Below are 18,276 nucleotides of genomic sequence, written 5' to 3'. Positions count from 1 at the left end.
CCCTAAACTCTCATTCCCACATACAGTAGCATTGGCTAGAATGGGGACTGTTGCAAGGTCTGGCTAATTGTGCTCAAGAGGTGTCATGAAATGCATCACCCTATGGGTAGCTCTTGGTGCTCAGGATTTCTAGTTTCCAACTACAACTCAGTTCACTACACTACCCTGTTTCCTGGGAAAAATTGTAGGACCTAATCCCAAAAACATTAAAAAGTGTGCAGTCAAGTCAACAGCCCCAGCTGTACACCTGATTTGATATGCGTGATTGATATGCGCTTGCATAGTTCATCCTGGCCTGTATCAGAAATACTGTGGCCAGCAGGAGTAAGGAGGTGATCGTGCCCCTGTACTCGGCCCTGGTGAGGCCGCACCTCGAACACTGTGTTCAGTTTTGGGCCCCTCACTACAAGAAGGACACTGAGGTGCTGGAGCGTGTCCAGAGAAGGGCAACGAAGCTGGTGAAGGGTCTGGAGCACAAGTCTTACGAGGAGCGGCTGAGGGAACTAGGGTTGTTTAGCCTGGAGAAGAGGAGGCTGAGGGGGGACCTCATCGCGCTCTACAACTACCTGAAAGGAGGTTGTAGCGAGGTGGGGGTTGGTCTCTTCTCCCAAGTAACCAGCGATAAGACGAGAGGAAATGGCCTCAAGTTGCATCAGGGGAGGTTTAGACTGGACATTAGGAAAAATTTCTTTATTGAAAGAGTGGTCAAGCATTCAAACAGGGAAGTGGTTGAGTCAGCATCCCTGGAAGTATTTAAAAGATGTGTAGTTGTGGTGCTTAGGGACATGGCTTAGTGGGCATGGTGGTGTTGGGTTGATGGTTGGACTTGATGATCTTTAGAGGTCTTTTCCAACCTTAATGATTCTATGATTCTATGTATAGTTCTGAACATGCAAATTAAGTGTACAATTTGTGCTCTTGTAGTTTGGAATTAAAGTCATAAATGCACTAAACATTGACCAATACAGTCCTCTTAATATATTGATTACATGCCATCCATTTGGAGTAACACGCAAAACTAAAATAGGGCTTAATTCCTTTTTTATGGATCTTATTCCCAGTTGGACTTTCTTTGGGATGGTGTTGGTCCACTACTACAAGAATCCTGGCCTTCCTATGATTGAACTGTCTCTCTTCAGTGATGAAGAAAGCACTGTCCCCTCATACCTGGTAGTAAAGAGAGGCCTGCCAAAAAGCCAAGACTTTGGAAGTTACACAAACCTGCATATCTTAAATTAAAATTAAAATTTTAAAAAGGGAACCACCAGAAAGACGATAACCTAAAATCAGCAGCAACAGCATGCAAAACAGTTTATCTTGTTATCAGTTTTAAGAGCCAAATGTTAAGAAACCAATGCAGAGAATAATTTAGACCTAAACTGAAAGTAAAACATAACCCATAAATTCTTACTCTCATGTAGTTTAGGCTGGGGGTTTTTTTCATAGTTTAGATCACCTTTCTGAGCCAAACACATAGGAACTCTAAACAATCTGACTTTCTGGCTAGGTAAAATTGTTACAATTATGTTACTGTTATATTACAGATATGAAGGGAAAGGCTAAAGAATATGACAATTTGGAATAACAGTGCTTTGATAAAGAGCACAGTGTTGCGTGAACATAACATAGCAGCAACAAAATGTTTTGAAAAGGAGATGGATTCAAAACCAAGAATTCAGCCTGTATACATGCAATGAAGTATAAATTTTTGACTCTTAGAAGCTGTAGTTTCAATAGACTAGAAATGCTTTGAAACAAGAGGAGTAATTTAGAAAAAAACCAGGCTAAATCTAAAGAACTTTGACCTCTTACATCTTGTAGCACTGGAAATACTATGCAGTACTGCAGAGATACAATATACTAATGGATTTATAAAATAAGTTTTGGCACACGCAGACCTGTTGGCTTTACTCAGACATAGCACAGAAGCACAACAGGAAGAAAACACGTCATACTGATAGTGTTGAGACACTTGGGCAAAAGCACAATACTGAAAGACTAGACACTGAGCTGCTTTTCTAAGGAAACGCTGTTATTGCACACTGGGCATCCAGTACCATACCCTGTGTGAATAGCTGTGACCTCTGACAGGCGAGCTGCAGGATCTCTTAGTCATCAGTGGGCTACGAGGAGGTTTACCCATAACAAATATCTCTCTCTTTAAATTAGCCTAGAAAAACCACAAAAACTGTGTCAAGTGAGAGTTTAAGAATGAAGCACCATAGGTTTTTTGTTGCTTCATTCATACATGCAAACTGGACATGCTTTTCTTCATAACAAAAAGCAAGTGTGATACAGGTGCAAATAATGGTACTATTAGTATATGGTATTTTCACTGTTGCCACTGTATCTTTTTTCCAAGGGTTTGCTGCTCTGGTACATGCCCTTACACATTAGAGTTAAAAGATTAATCACGCACAGTGTATGCAGTTGCAGTAAGAACAGTTATTGCAAGTGTACGCACTGAAGTAGCTCAGTCAATAATACAGAAAAGCTCAACAGCACAGAGCATAAATACTATCTTAGAAATACCACTGACAAATGTTGTAATTCCTTGCTGTTAAATAGAAAACGCACCTTAAATTTGCATTTAGAAAGCAAGTAAATATTTGATGGAAAGCACTTCAAAGAAAAATCCTCGTTTTGTTAACATCACTATAAATCAGCTAAATATTTGTCAGAATGCAGCTCCTAAGGATGTGTGTGCAGCAAATGTGAATTCTCAGGGGCAGGGGTGAGTCGGGGGGAACGTGAGAGGAGTGGAGTGCTGACATTGGAAACCTTTTCATCAGTATTTGTGACTGTTTGCTAGTAGAATGTGGCAAGACAGAACAGCCCCCTCTTAGGATCTGAGAGGGAGAGTAACAAAAAAAAAGGATACCAAGGGAGGCCAAGGTGGCAAGAAAACATCAGCATTTCTCCTTGGGAAGTGTCTTCAGAGTTCTTCCTTTGGAGGACACATCCCGCCCACCAACACGGACTGAAGTGACACTTCCCACCTGTAGCTCCTTGTATTCTACTGCCCAAATCCCGGGTCATGCTTTAGATTTGAGCCACTTTCCAAATATACATATACACGTATGTATGTATGTATTTTTACATTAACAAAAATTACCAAGGTATCGGGATACAGTTTCAAGAACTCTCTGAAGAACCTCCCTTCACTTCTGATATTTGAGTCCTAGAAATGTCTCATGTTCTTTCTGCTGTAGCAGTTGAGAAGAGCCTTTAATCATGGACAACGTGCATAAACAGAAGAGGACAGGAACTGTCCTTCCTTCTCAAGTCCAGCCTGTAGACTAAGTAGCAAGAAATGATGACAGCCAAAACCTGGCTATACTTATTTTAATGCAACTCTCTCTAGCCTGACAATGTAGTCAGTGTTGACTGCTGAAAAAAGTTTGCTTACCCTTGGGAGGAAATAAATTTTTAAGTCATTTTGGAAATGTGCAAAAAATCTGTCGTCAGTAGGAGTGTATCTAATAATTTCAACAATTTTCAAATAAATACATCTACACTGATTAAGTTTATAAAGGAATTTGTTCCCTAGACTTAAAAAATAATCCAGATTTGAAATGGTTTGAAAACAACGATTAAGAGCTAGAACTCCGTAACAACCCCCCAGACCTCTAGTTCTTCTCAGTACTCAGGCTCTTGTGTCTGCAAGATGGAGTCACCTGCCTTGGTTACTTAGTGTCTTGCTTCCTGCCATGCCCAATGAAGAGCACTACATTGTCCGAGAGGTTCCCAGGAGCAGATCTTTTAACGCTCAAAACATATATTTCCTCTATTTATTTTCAGCTGAGATTAACATGCCTTGCTCAAACAAAAGCAAGGAATATCAGGGTCACCTAGAAAGAATTTCAGTGTACATGAGGAATTTTCTGAATTTTATTGGTTAGGCTAAGCAAAAAAGTACCCATCAAAAGCACTGCACAACAGATAAATTATTCAAAGTTGCAGAAACAAATGCAATACTATGTTTTACCCCTTCTTTGAGGTGAAACATACCTAACATGACAGATTCATGCCCTGGAAAAAACCCTTATGTCTCTTCCCTACTTCAGAAAAAAACCCAACTGATCTGGTGGACCTTAAGACTTCTTGAAGTCCATTATGTCTGGGTTTTCCATGAACACACACTGTAAGACATGGTAGATTTTTTAAAAAATATGGGATTTTTTTTTGCCATAGACGTAATGACCACTTTTTCTAGGATAGTTTCTCAAACTTTTTACATGACTTTTTCTCCTTTTCATAAACAAATGGACTCTCTGGAAGTCAGCACTGGAAATGGACTTTGGGTCCAAAGTGCACCGGGAATTGACTTTGTCTATCTAGAGCAGTAGGCTCTCCAAATTTCATTTTTCTGCCACAGAGCTGCAGTGCTGACACAAAGTGTAGTCTTGAAGAGGGAATAATCTTTGCCCAGTCCTTGGCTAACAGAACTGGTATTTAGAACGCGACCCTCTGCAGTGGTGCTTTATTGTGACATTTATGACTGTTCTCCCAGGCTTTGGATTGAAATTGAAAACACTTTTAAACTACAAATGTTACTTTGTTTCTGTGTACTTGAATATGAGTTTGTTTCTTTCAATTAAATAAGGGTTACTGATGTCCTGGTGTAGACTGGAAGGCTTTCTGGGTTCCTATCACTGGTATCACTATTTCATTGTATCGTAATGGTTATAGTTTTACCTTGTGTTTCATTTGAAGAAGGCCTATCTTAATACTCCATGTGCTATGTTATTTAATATTAGTAAAGGAAACAGTACATCGGAAAAGATCAAAGTGTTAGCCTTGCAGTTATTTAATATACATGAAGATTTGCAACAATCCATACTCAAGAGGTGCAGTTACCTTTAACTTTGGTGAGTCTCTCTCCTGCTGATGTAACGGTTTAGAAAGGAGAGGAGGTGAGAGGGAAGCAGTAGACGGGGATGTTGTAGGAACAGAGTGAGAAGTTGGTGCCTTGGCAGAGTGAAATGGAAGATTAGAAGAAAGGTGGAAAGGAAGATCAGAGTTTCCTGGTGTTCCCGTAGAAAGTAGAGCTGGCTTAAGTGTTTAAGAAAAATGAGAAGTAATTGTGCTGTAAAACCAGCTGTGAAGGACATAAAATGCTCAATAAGGAGTCATGTAACTAACCTGAACAGTCAGAAATGTGATGCTAATTTTATTATTAATCAGTCTACTATTCGGGAAGAAAATTCTTCCCTCAGAAATCAAAACAAGTTGCTATTTGTGGCAGTGGATTTCACCTCTATTCTTACGGTTTTCTCCTCCGTTTTTCAGGTCAAGTAAGGGCAGAGGCAGCCCGCAAAATCTTTCTAATTAACTAGTTTTACATTTGGCCTAAAACATATTGTCCTGAGTATCTGATTTACATGTTTGCATGTGCTAGCCAAAGCAACTGCCTGAACAGTCTGTTGAAGTAAGTGCTGGCCAGAAAAGACCTGTTCTAAAACTTTGCCTAGAAACCACCCAAACTGTGTAGCAACATTGTGGCATTTAATGGCTAGCAGACATTTGGGATAGCTCAGTGTTGTACTGTCCCAAAGAGGAACTGGGGAGGGCTTTAGGGGAAGCATTTGTTTAACTGCCAAACATAATCTGATCTGTTACTATTAGTCACATTCTCGTAACAGAGTGTACTATAAATATATCAGCTGGTGAAGTGACACGTGTGAAGTACAAACCGCTGAGTCTCCGCAGGAGGCATGTCCCTCCCTCTGAAGGCTGCTGATAGCATTTGCTTGCTGGGGCCTCTGGCTCAAGAGGGGTGGCATGTAATGGGCCAGTGAGGAAAATGGTTCACTGGCTTTTTGCATCGGAAGCTCAATGGCAGCTAGCGAGGACAGAAGGGAAAGGACCAGCAGAACTGGTACACCATAGAACTTAGAATGGTGTACACGCCTGCTTCTGAGAAGGGACCATCCCCTAACGCTGACAATTTTTATCCAATGCAATAGTATAAAACTGTGCCTGTGCACAATACAAACATGTAAAATACAAGAAAAGGCAGAGAATAATTATACTGAGTAAGCTATCTGAACACAGAAGCTGGGTTTTTCAGAAATTAAAATACCTTGCCAGTATTTGGTGAAGTGTATCCTTCATAACATACCATGGAGTCTCCTCCACTTGCTATTGGGAATTCTAAATTGTCATGTCCCAGATCCTCCTCTATATAGAGTCTTGTCCGTTCTTCTGTTGTGTCTTGTGCTCCTCTGTCGAAATCTGATTCTTGAGGCTTTGACTGATCCCCTATATTAACTGACAGATCTGCCGTACAAATTTCCTCTTCATTTTCAGCAGTTGCAGCTAACACTCTGGAGACGGAGCCACCTTCATGTGGCGAAGGGGGGTTACAGATAGCGCCAACGTGTTCACCTTCTCTTGTAGTATCTGACAAGTCTCTAGATACTTCGGTAACTGAAGAGTCAAGTATACCTCTCAAGTCTTTATCTTTTCCTGGTTTGGTATTGTTGCTGGTATGTTTATATGCTATGTCATGAGATGAGCTGGCTGAAGATGAGACAGAGGCAGGTACAAGAAAGGGCAGAGGAAGAGCTGTAGGAGAGCTGAGAGAGACCTCTGTATTTGGAATGAAGTGATCATCCTTAACTTGGTGACTGCTATTACCTGGGGAGATTGCTACAGATTGGGATGTTGTTAATGCCAAAGTATTGAGTTCTTCTAAGCCACAAAGAAAACTGTCTGGAAATGGTGGAGGAGGTAAGATGTACACGCTTGAAGGTGAAAAACCAACAGTCCTTGAAAACCAGTCGCTAGTGGCAGCCTGGAGAATCTTTTGATCAATGTGTGACCAAGAGGAGGAAAGGTGTCTGCAAAGTGGGGACTGTGCTTGGGAAGGCAACTTCAAAAATAAGAAAAACATAGGAATTTAAGTAAATAAATAACCATGATAGAGAACTAGGATATGAGTAGACTGGAAAAGAAAAATGTCTGTGCCATCATCTGGATTATAGGGTATCATTTCAGTGAGCACGGGTGTCTGAAATCGTTACTACATGAATCAGAACAGCAGGAAAGACATTTGAAAAATGAAACAGTATCAGGTTCTGGCTTGGGGCTTAAATGTCAAACATTAAGACAGATCTGAATCATTACACTCATGAAGGCGACCTGCATTTGGTCTGCTAAAGTTATGTTACTTATGGCGCTCTGTTAGTGAGCATGTCACAGGTTATTAAATCATACAATTAATATTAACATAATTTTCCCCGAACCATTACTGTTATTTTGACAATAGTATTTTCAGAAGTACACTTCAGGTGTCATTAAGTATTTCTTTTAAACTATAACACCCGAGATGATTTCTAATTATCCTAATGTTAATACTTCTACTTTTTCTTAGTGCTTCTGAGTAAATGCTTAAGAAACATCTTTAATACATTGCATACTTTTATTAAGGCATGAACAGCTACAGAATGCATTTTTCTTCAAAAGTAACCCTATTAGTTCAAAACGACATCAACATTTGTGAAAGGTACATTCAATTCTATTGAATGTAGGCAGTCAACAATACTTTTAAAATAGTGACAGCACAGTACACAGCAGTATACTTTGAGTACCATTACATAATATTGATTGAAGTATCCTTCTGGTAAAAGAAACGTCCTTTTGTAAGAATGAGAGACTGGTGAGTCATACGTACACAGCATCAGTAGATATCCATTGCTTCAGTAAATACTGAAAATGCATTTTTGTTACTATTAATCCTCAAAATTAAAACTGAATGAAAAATATTTTGATCTCATTGTTAGAATTATCCAGATTAACCTTCCTATTCTGCGACATTAATTTACTTACCTTCTGCTTGAATTTTCTTGAGGCAAAAGGCTTTATTTTCTAGTTAGACAAACCTTTGTTATAGTCTTCTGTACCAAAGTAAACAGTCTATAGACTGATACAGTGTAGTCTGCTAAAACAGAGCTAGGCTGTTACAAACAATGCTCAGTCTCTCTCCCTCATCTTTCCTCTTGAACAAGGGCCTCTAACCTGTGGTTTTAAGGTCAATAATACTGCTGAGGAGACATTGCCATTTTTAGTTTCCCATGGCTACAGGCTGCACTAGAACTAAAGATATAGATGGTCTAGGACAAGTTAAGGAGAGCAAAGCTTGCTCCTAACTTGTATTGCTTATTTATTTTTACTGCCATTAGGCCAGAGAAGTTTAGCGCAATTGCTCTAGCAACAGGGAGTGATATGTGCTAAAAAACCCCAAAGGAATAGGAAAAGTGGTATCAGCAATTGTGGTAAACTCCAGAACACTCTCAGGACTGCTAAAGTCCTTCTAGGTAGTCAGGAACATGATGTCTTCTTACATGGTATTGCCATTTCTGAATGCAGTTGAATTAAGAAACAAGATGTCTGTCTAAGAGCATCAGTAGAGGCTTTTTTTTTTTTTTTTTGACTTTTGCAATCATCTGGTTCTAGTATAAGTTTCCTATGTTACAAAGAAGGCTGCTTCCCCTTTCCTCCCCTACAGAACTAATTTAATAATAAATAACTTAATAATAGTGCCAGGACAATTTTGTAATCTGAATGTAAATGCTCTGAAGCATCACCTATGCTCAACAAGGCTTACAGGGGTTACACAAACACCAGCTTTAGCTGCAGGATGCCTTAGAGACAAGCCTGCTCCGTAGCAAATGGGGAGAGAGGCATCTCCAAATACAGAGAGACAACTCCATAATACGGAGGACCTAAGTTGCCTCATATCTTGACTTGCCTTCAGGAACCTCTGGATTCCTTTAATAATAAGGGGCCCTAGCTTATGAATACCTCAGTCTGCAGCTACAGAATTTGATGCTACTTCAATTCAACAGTTTTGTTGGAACGGAAGAGAGAGGAGCCAGTTCTCTGTTGTGACACGTTCTGGAAAACCAGACAAGACCTGTTCTAGCAACTATCCAAAACCAGCTAATATTGTTTAGTCGTAAGCAGCATTTTCAGAGGCCACTGTTGTCAATAAATGACATCTTTTGGTAGCTGTCCCCAAAGCTGCAAATAAATTTGGAACTTATCTCAAAGTTGAAGCATTTAAATGAGCATGAGTATGCAAGTATATGAAAGCAGAAAAGGGGGCAAAACCAACTGAAACAAATAGAGATTAATAGCAAGATAAGTTTATAATTACACACAAAACCCAGCGCCCATGCTGAAGAGATAAACAACAAAGGAAAAGAGGAAGATTTAGAAAAGTTTCCATCTTGAGCGTTCAAAATCATCGATAATACATTAATGCTAATCACAGTTTGCATGCAGAAACTTTCTTAGTTTCTATCACTGCCAAAGAGTTATGTTCCCCACACAGATGACTGTGAAATCTCACAAGTGAATGATAAATTGGAATACAGGAATCTTTTTGCAACATCATGTAGTATGATTTGTGGTGGTTATATAGACTAGGAAGGAAAAGAATTCAGAACCTACGACAGACACTTGGTGTGAAAAACTACAACTATAAAGGTCTGAATCCAAGCTCATTGACAATGCGATGACATTTGCCTCACTACTAAATGAAACAATACTGTCACTGTTGTCACACCACTCCAAAGAACCTCCGTCGTACCAACAGCCTCCTTCTAGAGTGTGAACGGCAAAAGGAGGAAGGTTATAGTACAGAATCATTAGCTGTTCTCCTTTACTTTGAAAGGCACAGAACTGGTCTTGGCAAGCTGTGTCCCCACACAAACTGCCCTCTCTTGCCCTTTGCATGCTTATGGGACTGCAGGCTTTTAGGACAGCTGTGTTATGGGAATGTCTTCACGTTGCGCTATGAAAAGTCTGCTAGACTTATCCTTAATGCTCAAATTCTGTCTAAGATTCCCAAATAAATTTTGTTCTGTTGGCTTGATTCTTCTGCCCAAATTGTGCCTGGCCCTACTCTCAATATTGTAATAGCTAATGAAGAAAAGAGCAAAAATCCTGGCAGAATGCAAAAGACACACTTGGCTATTAAAATGCTTTAATAACAAGTTAGTAATGCAATTCTACCAATGCAGGAAAGAAAATGTAGTGTACTTAATGCATGGATTATGCATTATCTTATGTTAACAAAAAAATTACGAGTCCTTCTAAACCCACTCTAGGGGTGATAGCAAAGAAAAAAAAATCCTTACCTTAGTTGAACTTAAATGGTGTATTCTGTCACTAGAATAGCTTTGGGGTATTGGAGGATCAGGGTAGTCATCAACACTTTTTGATGCATTCTTTTTGATGACTTCTACATAGGAAACAGGGAAGATGCCTTGTCTGTTGGTTCCTGGTATTTTACCTTCATACCAGTTTTGATCAACTCGCTTAAGAAGAATTACTCTGTCTCCCTGAAAGGCATTATGAAAATGAGTTATCAGCAGATACATTGTAAGTTTATTTTTTGAATAGCAGATATAATTTTAACACGTAGTATTATTTTCCCTGCAGTGCTGTTTCCCATCAGTCTTGAGAATCGTCTCCATTTTCACATTTCTCTTCCCATTTATAACAACCACGTATACAACTACCATTCCAGCAAAACGGGGGGCTAGTCACAGACTGCAAATACTATTCTTTTATCAGAGTGGAATCTCATGTAGTCTCCTACTCTTGGTTGGGGGATTAACATTTCAACTTTTCTTTGGATCACAACCTGTTTTAATTGTTGGCCAAACTACTAGCTAACACCCTAACTGTAATATGCAATAGTGACTGCTATGCCCATTTTTCCTTAAAAGTGATAAAAGTTAAACAATGAAGTCCATGCAAGTGCTTTGTTATCAGTAAAACAGGAATAAGTGGAGGCAGAAAGTTAAAAAATGAGTTCATGGGAAAGATGAGAGAAAGAAGTGCTTTTCCTGTGTAAAAAAGATGGGCAGTGGCTCACTTACTGTTTTTAGAGAGCTTAGCAACTGAAATGGAAAATGTCAACTTTCTATTCAAACATTTCTCTGTAGTGAAACAACATGAGCTACCCCCTCCTTTGTTTTACATGATGTGCTTTTTACCACGTGTCTGTCTGTAACAAATCCTTCCCTATTAGTTGTGTGTTCTCTTGGGTTCCTGTAATTTTGTTTCTGTAGTTGATTTGTGGAGTACCCCTAAAATTGTTTTCGGTGGGATGGAACAAAAGAAGACCAGTGCAAGTTAACTTTTAAAAACAAACCAAAACTGGGCTGTCAAGATTATGACTGCCACAATAAGCACAAAAGAGAATTTTAAAAAGAAATAAATCATCAAATTACTCCCAACCCTTACTTCTCTAAGTTCCTATTCCTGTTTTTTTTTAGACCCCTTTGATGTTTACCAATCTCAAATGAATGGAAAAACACCCATTATCTTCAGTGATGCTGGATTAGGCTCTAGGTCAGCATCAAAACAAAAACCTGTACCCTTACTCTTATTTCAAAAGAAAACCAAACCACTGACTAACTTCTATGAACTCTAATTCTGAAAAAAAAGTAAGAGGCAGAACTTTCCAGTGGATAAAAAGTGCATACTACTTACAACTAAGTATATAATATCTGCAATAATAAAGTTTCTCTACAGTGGTAATATTCCAGTGTCTGACAAACCTCAGAAATTAAACATTTATTTTGCTCATGTGCAATAAAGTATAACCACCAGGACGTGCATAGAAAGGTAAGAGAATGTTATAAAAAGCAGACTTAAATGAAATATTTGCAAGAACTGTGGTACATTTACAAAAATGTCTGTGAGCCTTTTTTCCTATATTTTTCTATTTTCTGTATTTTTCTATTTCTTCTATATTAAAAACCTTACCACGATAATTGTGACAGCAACAAGTAATTATTAAAAAAAGGGAATGGATAATTGAAGTGAAAACTAGAAATTTAGGTGAGCAGTTAGCAGATGCTTGCATATGCTAATCTACCACAATCCAGTTTACATGCACAACATATTTAAGCTATCTGCAGGTAGTTGTGAAAGACTGCAAGCCAATAAGCTATTACGTTAGTAATTTCCTACCATTACATTGCTTTGTGCACAGCAAGTAATGAACGCAGAGTGCACCAAAGCATAGTATTTACCTATATATTAATTCTGTATAGCAGTAGACACTATAATGGTATTTTGATAAAGATAGTTCTAAACTGTACCTTTCTAAGCGATAACTCCACATTTGTGTCTGCACTGAAATTATATTTGGCAATAGCTTCTCCAATCTCTCCAATCTGTGCAGGGGGAGGTGGCCTGGCAGGCTGTGCTTTTTCTGGGGGAGAAAGTTTCTAAGGAAGAAGAAAAAACACAGATTTTCGTCATTCCCATGCGGTTTGTGGACCTATTACCCAAACTAATTCAAGGAATTAAACCAGAGGACAAACCTCGACGTAAGAAATTGGGAATATTCCAACTCTTCCATGCTGCTCGCCCTCATACCAGTTTTGATCAATTTTCCTGAGGATATAGACAGTATCTCCTTTCTTAAAAGACAGCTCTCTGTAACAAATTTATTCAGATGAGATGTTTACAGTTTTACATTTAATTCCGCTACCTGCATAGTTTCTGAGATCTTTACAGTGCGGAACTGAAACAGAATGTAGGAACTAAACATTTGAAGAAAAAGTGTCACAGCTGTGGTACATTTACCAGTTGATTATACCATATAAAATGAAATGATTCACACTTACGAATCTCAGGTACTATCTGTAAGTTATACAGGCCTGTTTTACACTGTGATTTCAGGAAAGTGTTGCTAGTTATTACCAGAGCACTTAGTATAGGGTCTGCATGCAAGTATAATGTCTTTTGGATCGCCTGTTTAGATACTGCTTTTATGACAGGCATCTGAGACGTATTTGGGGTTCTTTATGAAATCAGTAGGGAAAACTATAGAATATATCCCATGTCTCTATGGCCTATTACTACCTTTTTTGCAGTAGCACAGCTTGGCGTGCTTCTGCTCTACACATTTTTCTTTCAAGACAGCTGTTCAGGAGCATGAAGAACACAGGATTATGTTCTCACCATTTCTGATACTCAGGGTCTGTGATATGCTTAATGTTGGATACCAAAAAAGGGAATTATCCAAATCATTAAGAAGATTTTCAGATCCTGGCCTGGGAATTCTTTGGTATATCATTCATTTGGTTTTTCAAGAGCTATTCTGCTGTTCTGACAATTCAAGAGTTTTCTACCAGACACAGCTAATGGAATTCTAGTGGCAATGTTTGGCCATATCTGAAGATCGTTTATGCTTAATGTTGGATACCAAAAAAGGGAATTATCCAAATCATTAAGAAGATTTTCAGATCCTGGCCTGGGAATTCTTTGGTATATCATTCATTTGGTTTTTCAAGAGCTATTCTGCTGTTCTGACAATTCAAGAGTTTTCTACCAGACACAGCTAATGGAATTCTAGTGGCAATGTTTGGCCATATCTGAAGATCGTTTAAATGCCCCGGATTGTCAGAACAACAGCAGGAACGAAACACAATGAAACACAGGCACTCTACTTTGACTCTCTCATATCCTGATTTTGTTTTCCTTGTGGAGCACTGTGGGTTGTTTTGGTATGGGACATGTCACATCCTGCAGAGAGCCTGTGTGTGTTATGACAGACAGGAAGATGCTGAAGCATTATACAGAATTTTGATAAGAACACTATCTCTGGCAGTATTTTAAGCACTATACCTTGTGTAACCTAAATACAATTCACAGCAAACGAAGAGCGTTCAGTGGGTGACCCTCAGGACCAACGCTCTAGAAGGCTGAAGATGCACAGCCATTCATGTGTTCAAACAAATACAATGGAGAATATAATAATTTAAGACATTTTTATTACAAAATAACTTCTCACACAGTTTGCTAATGCAGAGACTACTGTGACAGCAAGCAGGGTCCTCTGCTTCCATGGCATTTGTCGTTGAAACTGGCTAGAACAGCAGTTACCTGCCACAAGTGCTAGACAGAGTTTTCTTGAATTATGAGTTCTTAAATGAACAAAAGTCTAGTACTTACTTAGAAGTCTGAGCTTTAAAGTCATACACAGCTCTAGCTGGCAGTTTCTGAAAAGCAGGCAAAGTGATTAATAAATTCAGGTAGTATTACTATACGGTAAACATGTTTCAGCTTTTAAAAAGGTGACCAAGATCCAGAAAGAAAAGGACGTGTGCTTTACAGCGGTTCTTGCAGTAATAGGCAATTAAATACACAGCTTCCTTTTTTAAGGCCACAGCTTCCTTTTTTAAGGCAGTTAGGTGTTTGGGACTTAGTATTTTAAAAATAGAAATAGCAGCTAAATTTTAATATAGACTGCTTTGCAATTTTATGTTTAGAGAACTGTAAAAATAAAAAAAAAAGTTACTAAATGCCAATGTGACTTTTAAGGAACTAGATCTCTAGGTACAATGGGAATTCACAGGCTTAATAGTCTCTAATACTTCAGATGCCTCTTCCGTTGAACTTGTTATCTTTAGGCTAATTTCAACTGCAAATACTGCATCACATTTTTTTTTTTTATATATATATATATCTGAAGAAAAAATTACTGACAGGTGGAAAAGGGTGGGAATATTTTGCATTTCTATAATCACACTCATAGTTTTAAGAAAGTCTGAGAAACACAGGACTGGAAGTGATCTCCTGAATCATCTGCGCAGCTCTCTTGCAATCACAGGCAATCACATCATATCATTCCTTTCATGTATTTATCAAGTTCTATCACCAAGTATCTGTAAGCTCAATATTGTTTCAAAAATAAACCTGTAAAATAACCCAACCTCTCCTCACCTGTGTGGCTGACACTTACACTTTCACTGTTTTCAAAGCTGTGCTGAAAACACGAACCCAAGAACCTCACTCATCTAGTGCCTGCCCCTGATGGATAACCAGCACTAATACTTCAGAGGAAGGTGCCCGAAGTGATCAGCAGTATCATGTAAGGATATTTGGGAAAGTGATTTAGCCTTTCTCTGCAAGTACTTGCGCAAATGAGATTGCTACATTTTAAAAAATCTCTCTCTATGTATTTTCAAATTGAAAGATGACTTCCAACGTCACAAAACTCTTTAAAAGGAACAGACAATATGGTTCCTGGGTCTTTTTTAACCTTTCTTTTATAATGAGCAGTCTTTTTTTAAAATCAGACTTTTAATCAAATTGCAGCAATATAACCATGTCAGTGCGGTGTAAGTGGATCTGAATTCAGATCCTGTAACCAGTTCTAACCTGTACCACCATTTAACAAGGTAGATGACCCAGAGCAAAAACTTAAATATTAGCAATTAAAATACAGTACTCTCTTATGCTGCCATTATTTTGTGCAATATTTTAACAAAAATAAATGGAAAATGTTAATAATCTATGGTCTGTAGTTGTTGGTTAATATAAATGTACTTACTCTATGATTGAATAAAATCCCTGAAGCCTGTGTGGAGAGCATTTGTAGTTCTAGATCTAGAAATATTCTTAAGATACTGAATGATATACTCCATTTTTTTGTGTATACTTTTCAGTGATACTTCGTGTTGTATGCCTGCTTCCATTTCTTCTTGCAAAGCATTAACATAAGCAATCAGCACATAATTACAATCACCAACTGTTACAGAAATTAGAGATCGCTCTTCGGATAAGTGGTTTTGTCTAACACACTAACAGCAGTGTTTTTGCTTTTTCAAAACAAAAATAATGGTGAAATACAGACGTTCTTTCTATCAGTTTTGAAACTACTGAGGCAGTTTCTTTGTGTAATGCTCTGATTCTCGAAAGAGCCTTTTCCCAGTCACATCTGCTATTCTTCGCTGTCCCAAGCACCCACTCTGGTCAACTTTGACAGAGCCTATCAATGACTAGTAAACTTATGTCCATACCTATTTAAACATAAATAGAAGACACAGCTTATCTTACAAAGCTTGATATTCTTTTAATTTCTTGAAGTACCTATCTCCTTAATGAAAAAGAAGGATGCTGTCCCATCTGATGATATGATAAGTAACTGTTTCTTTGGTCTGATTCATTACAGTGTCTTAAAACCAACACAAATCTTGCCTCAGATATGTTTACCCAGTTTTCCATATGGATATTGCTGCATTATTTATTGTTATTTCACTACCTCTTTGTCTGTAGTTCCTCTTCTCTCCCTTGGAGTACATCGTCCCACATCAGTGAAAGCAGAAGAATAGCTTCCAGGAGACTCCTGGTCTACTGAAAACAGAAATTATGTGAAACTATGGTAAATTAAACAAAACCATTCAAATCTGTGATGCTGCTTGGTTTCATTTAGGGGGGTGAGATATTGAAACCTATTATTTTACCTTTAATAGAAAGAAAAGCATGTGATATGATGGCTAAAGTACACCTTTAAAGAAGAAAAAGATACTGACTCTCAAGCAAAGGCAAAGGCTGTCCTCTGATCCACAGCAGAAGAATGTATTATAGAGGATCGAGAGAGCAAAATTATGCCTTACTGTACAAAGGGATGCACCCCTGACAGCAGTACCGGGACTTCATCAGGTTGCAAGAAACTGTTTCGGAATGCCAACAATATCAACACATAATTACACGCACAAAACATGATTACAGCATGCTTCAATGAGAAAATAGCGAAGTAAAATTGTTTCTTCCTAAGTGATCTAAGATGCATTTCTACTTTACCAGGGGCACTTGTTAGGCAGCACAACGGAATTTAAAAGGATGTTATTTCATAAAAGCAACTCTGTTTTAAAGAAATGGAGTATAAATTACTCACCAATCTATGTGGCAGATTTTCTCTAAAGCACAGTTTACCAATGTTTATTATAGGATGATATATTATAAGATGGTGAATACATCTTTTCATGTTTTAATAAAAACAAAATCAAAATCTTACACTCTTTATAGCTCTGCAAGTTGCCAATGTGAAATGAAGGTATATCGGAATTATTTCAGACCAGAGGATGAAATGAACTGCCTCTCGATTTCTGAGATTTACTATTTTAGTCTCCTACTGCCATAGTGATACCTGCTAGTGGAGACGTATCACTGATGTTTGTCTTCCTTTGACTTCATTCACAAACCTTACCAAGCCCATACATTTCTAAAGAAGTACAAGTGGAAAAAAAAAAGAACTGAAAGCATCTCATCCATTATATTGGGGTCTTACAGAAGAATGATGTAAATCGTCTCCAGTGGGCTGTTGGCTAAGCCACAAAAACTTGAGGCTATTGATAAATACAGTGGAGGCAAAAAATGAGATAATTGTATTATGTATGTCATTGGTTGTAAGCACGTCATCACCAACGAGTATATCACAGTCCCAGTTCTGGACAGCTTTCTTGATACGGCATGTGTCTGTGAATCTATGCTCACTGCATAACCCTAAAGATATAATGCCTCCAAACACATTAATTTTTTCTTTAAACTCTAGCAGAAAGAGAAGGACGTGGGAGGGAAGGAGAGAAAACGCAGCAGCTTTAGAAAGAACAATTTCCTTTATTTCTATACAGCTCCTTATGCAGTCAATATTGGTAGTTTTTTGCTATGACCTTGGGGTCTCCATGTGGATGGTGGCTGTAGGAGACACACACAGATCCAACAAAACATGCAACTTCATTAGAAGTAGAGCTCAGCCATGGCTGGTACTGATGGAATATTCTGCTGTTCTCATTCTCCATGCTACTTTAGGGATATTAATGTTGACAGAGTGTACCTTTTCCCTCATGCCAGGCTCCTTCATAGCTGCAGAAGCTATTAAGAACCCACGTTTACTCTGCACTGTGAATTTCCTTATTTTCAAGGACTGGAAAATTCTCATTTAGCAACTGTGATATGTGACCAGTCCAATTTCCAACAACTTCAGTCTCTTCGTGTAGTACTGCCTGCAAGGGTTAACCATGATCAGGCCTCAAGTATGACTAATTCAATTCTGAACTGCATTTCATAGCTGTTTTTTACCAATTATCTGTTCTCAATATGTCTATTTTAACTAGTTAAGAGCAGATGGTTAACAGCTTCAATTCCGATTTATCTTGAAACATATATTTACTAGTGTGGTACTTGCAAAAGTTACAGAAAAAGATGTGAGATTAAAGATAAGTAAGATGGGTTTGACCAAATATTGCATAATTGATATATTAAAGACATTCTCTCTTACATCCATTTGTGATTTCAAGAATAGCTTTGTAATGTTATTAAATTCTCAAGGATGCTCTGTCACAGAGGGCTATATGTCTAGAAGCAGAATTCTTTAACACAGAAATGTTACCATTTAAAAAGAGAAATAAATGACAGACTTGCCAGAGACATTAGTCTAAATCATATGGGATACACCTT

General features: G+C 38.2%; 1 protein-coding gene across 3 annotated transcripts in view; it reads right to left on the bottom strand.

The window, feature by feature from the left end:
• The window catches only part of SORBS2 (sorbin and SH3 domain containing 2), an 85,741-nt gene that overhangs the window by 6,834 nt on the left and 60,631 nt on the right, over positions 1-18,276 (bottom strand). For all 3 annotated transcript variants that reach the window (XM_009572304.1, XM_009572306.1, XM_009572305.1), the window contains 5 exons: positions 16,079-16,167; positions 13,987-14,033; positions 12,351-12,465; positions 12,126-12,254; positions 10,149-10,352 (listed from right to left, as the gene is read on the bottom strand). In XM_009572304.1, coding sequence (XP_009570599.1) covers positions 10,149-10,352; positions 12,126-12,254; positions 12,351-12,465; positions 13,987-14,033; positions 16,079-16,167 — 584 coding nt within the window. The remainder of the gene's footprint in view (positions 1-10,148; positions 10,353-12,125; positions 12,255-12,350; positions 12,466-13,986; positions 14,034-16,078; positions 16,168-18,276) is intronic.

The sequence above is a fragment of the Fulmarus glacialis genome, unplaced genomic scaffold (assembly GCF_000690835.1).
Source record: "Fulmarus glacialis isolate BGI_N327 unplaced genomic scaffold, ASM69083v1 scaffold33072, whole genome shotgun sequence".
Taxonomy (NCBI): Eukaryota; Metazoa; Chordata; class Aves; order Procellariiformes; family Procellariidae; genus Fulmarus; species Fulmarus glacialis.
The sequence above is the reverse complement of the archived record's forward strand: the minus strand, read 5'-3'. Positions and strand labels throughout refer to the sequence as shown.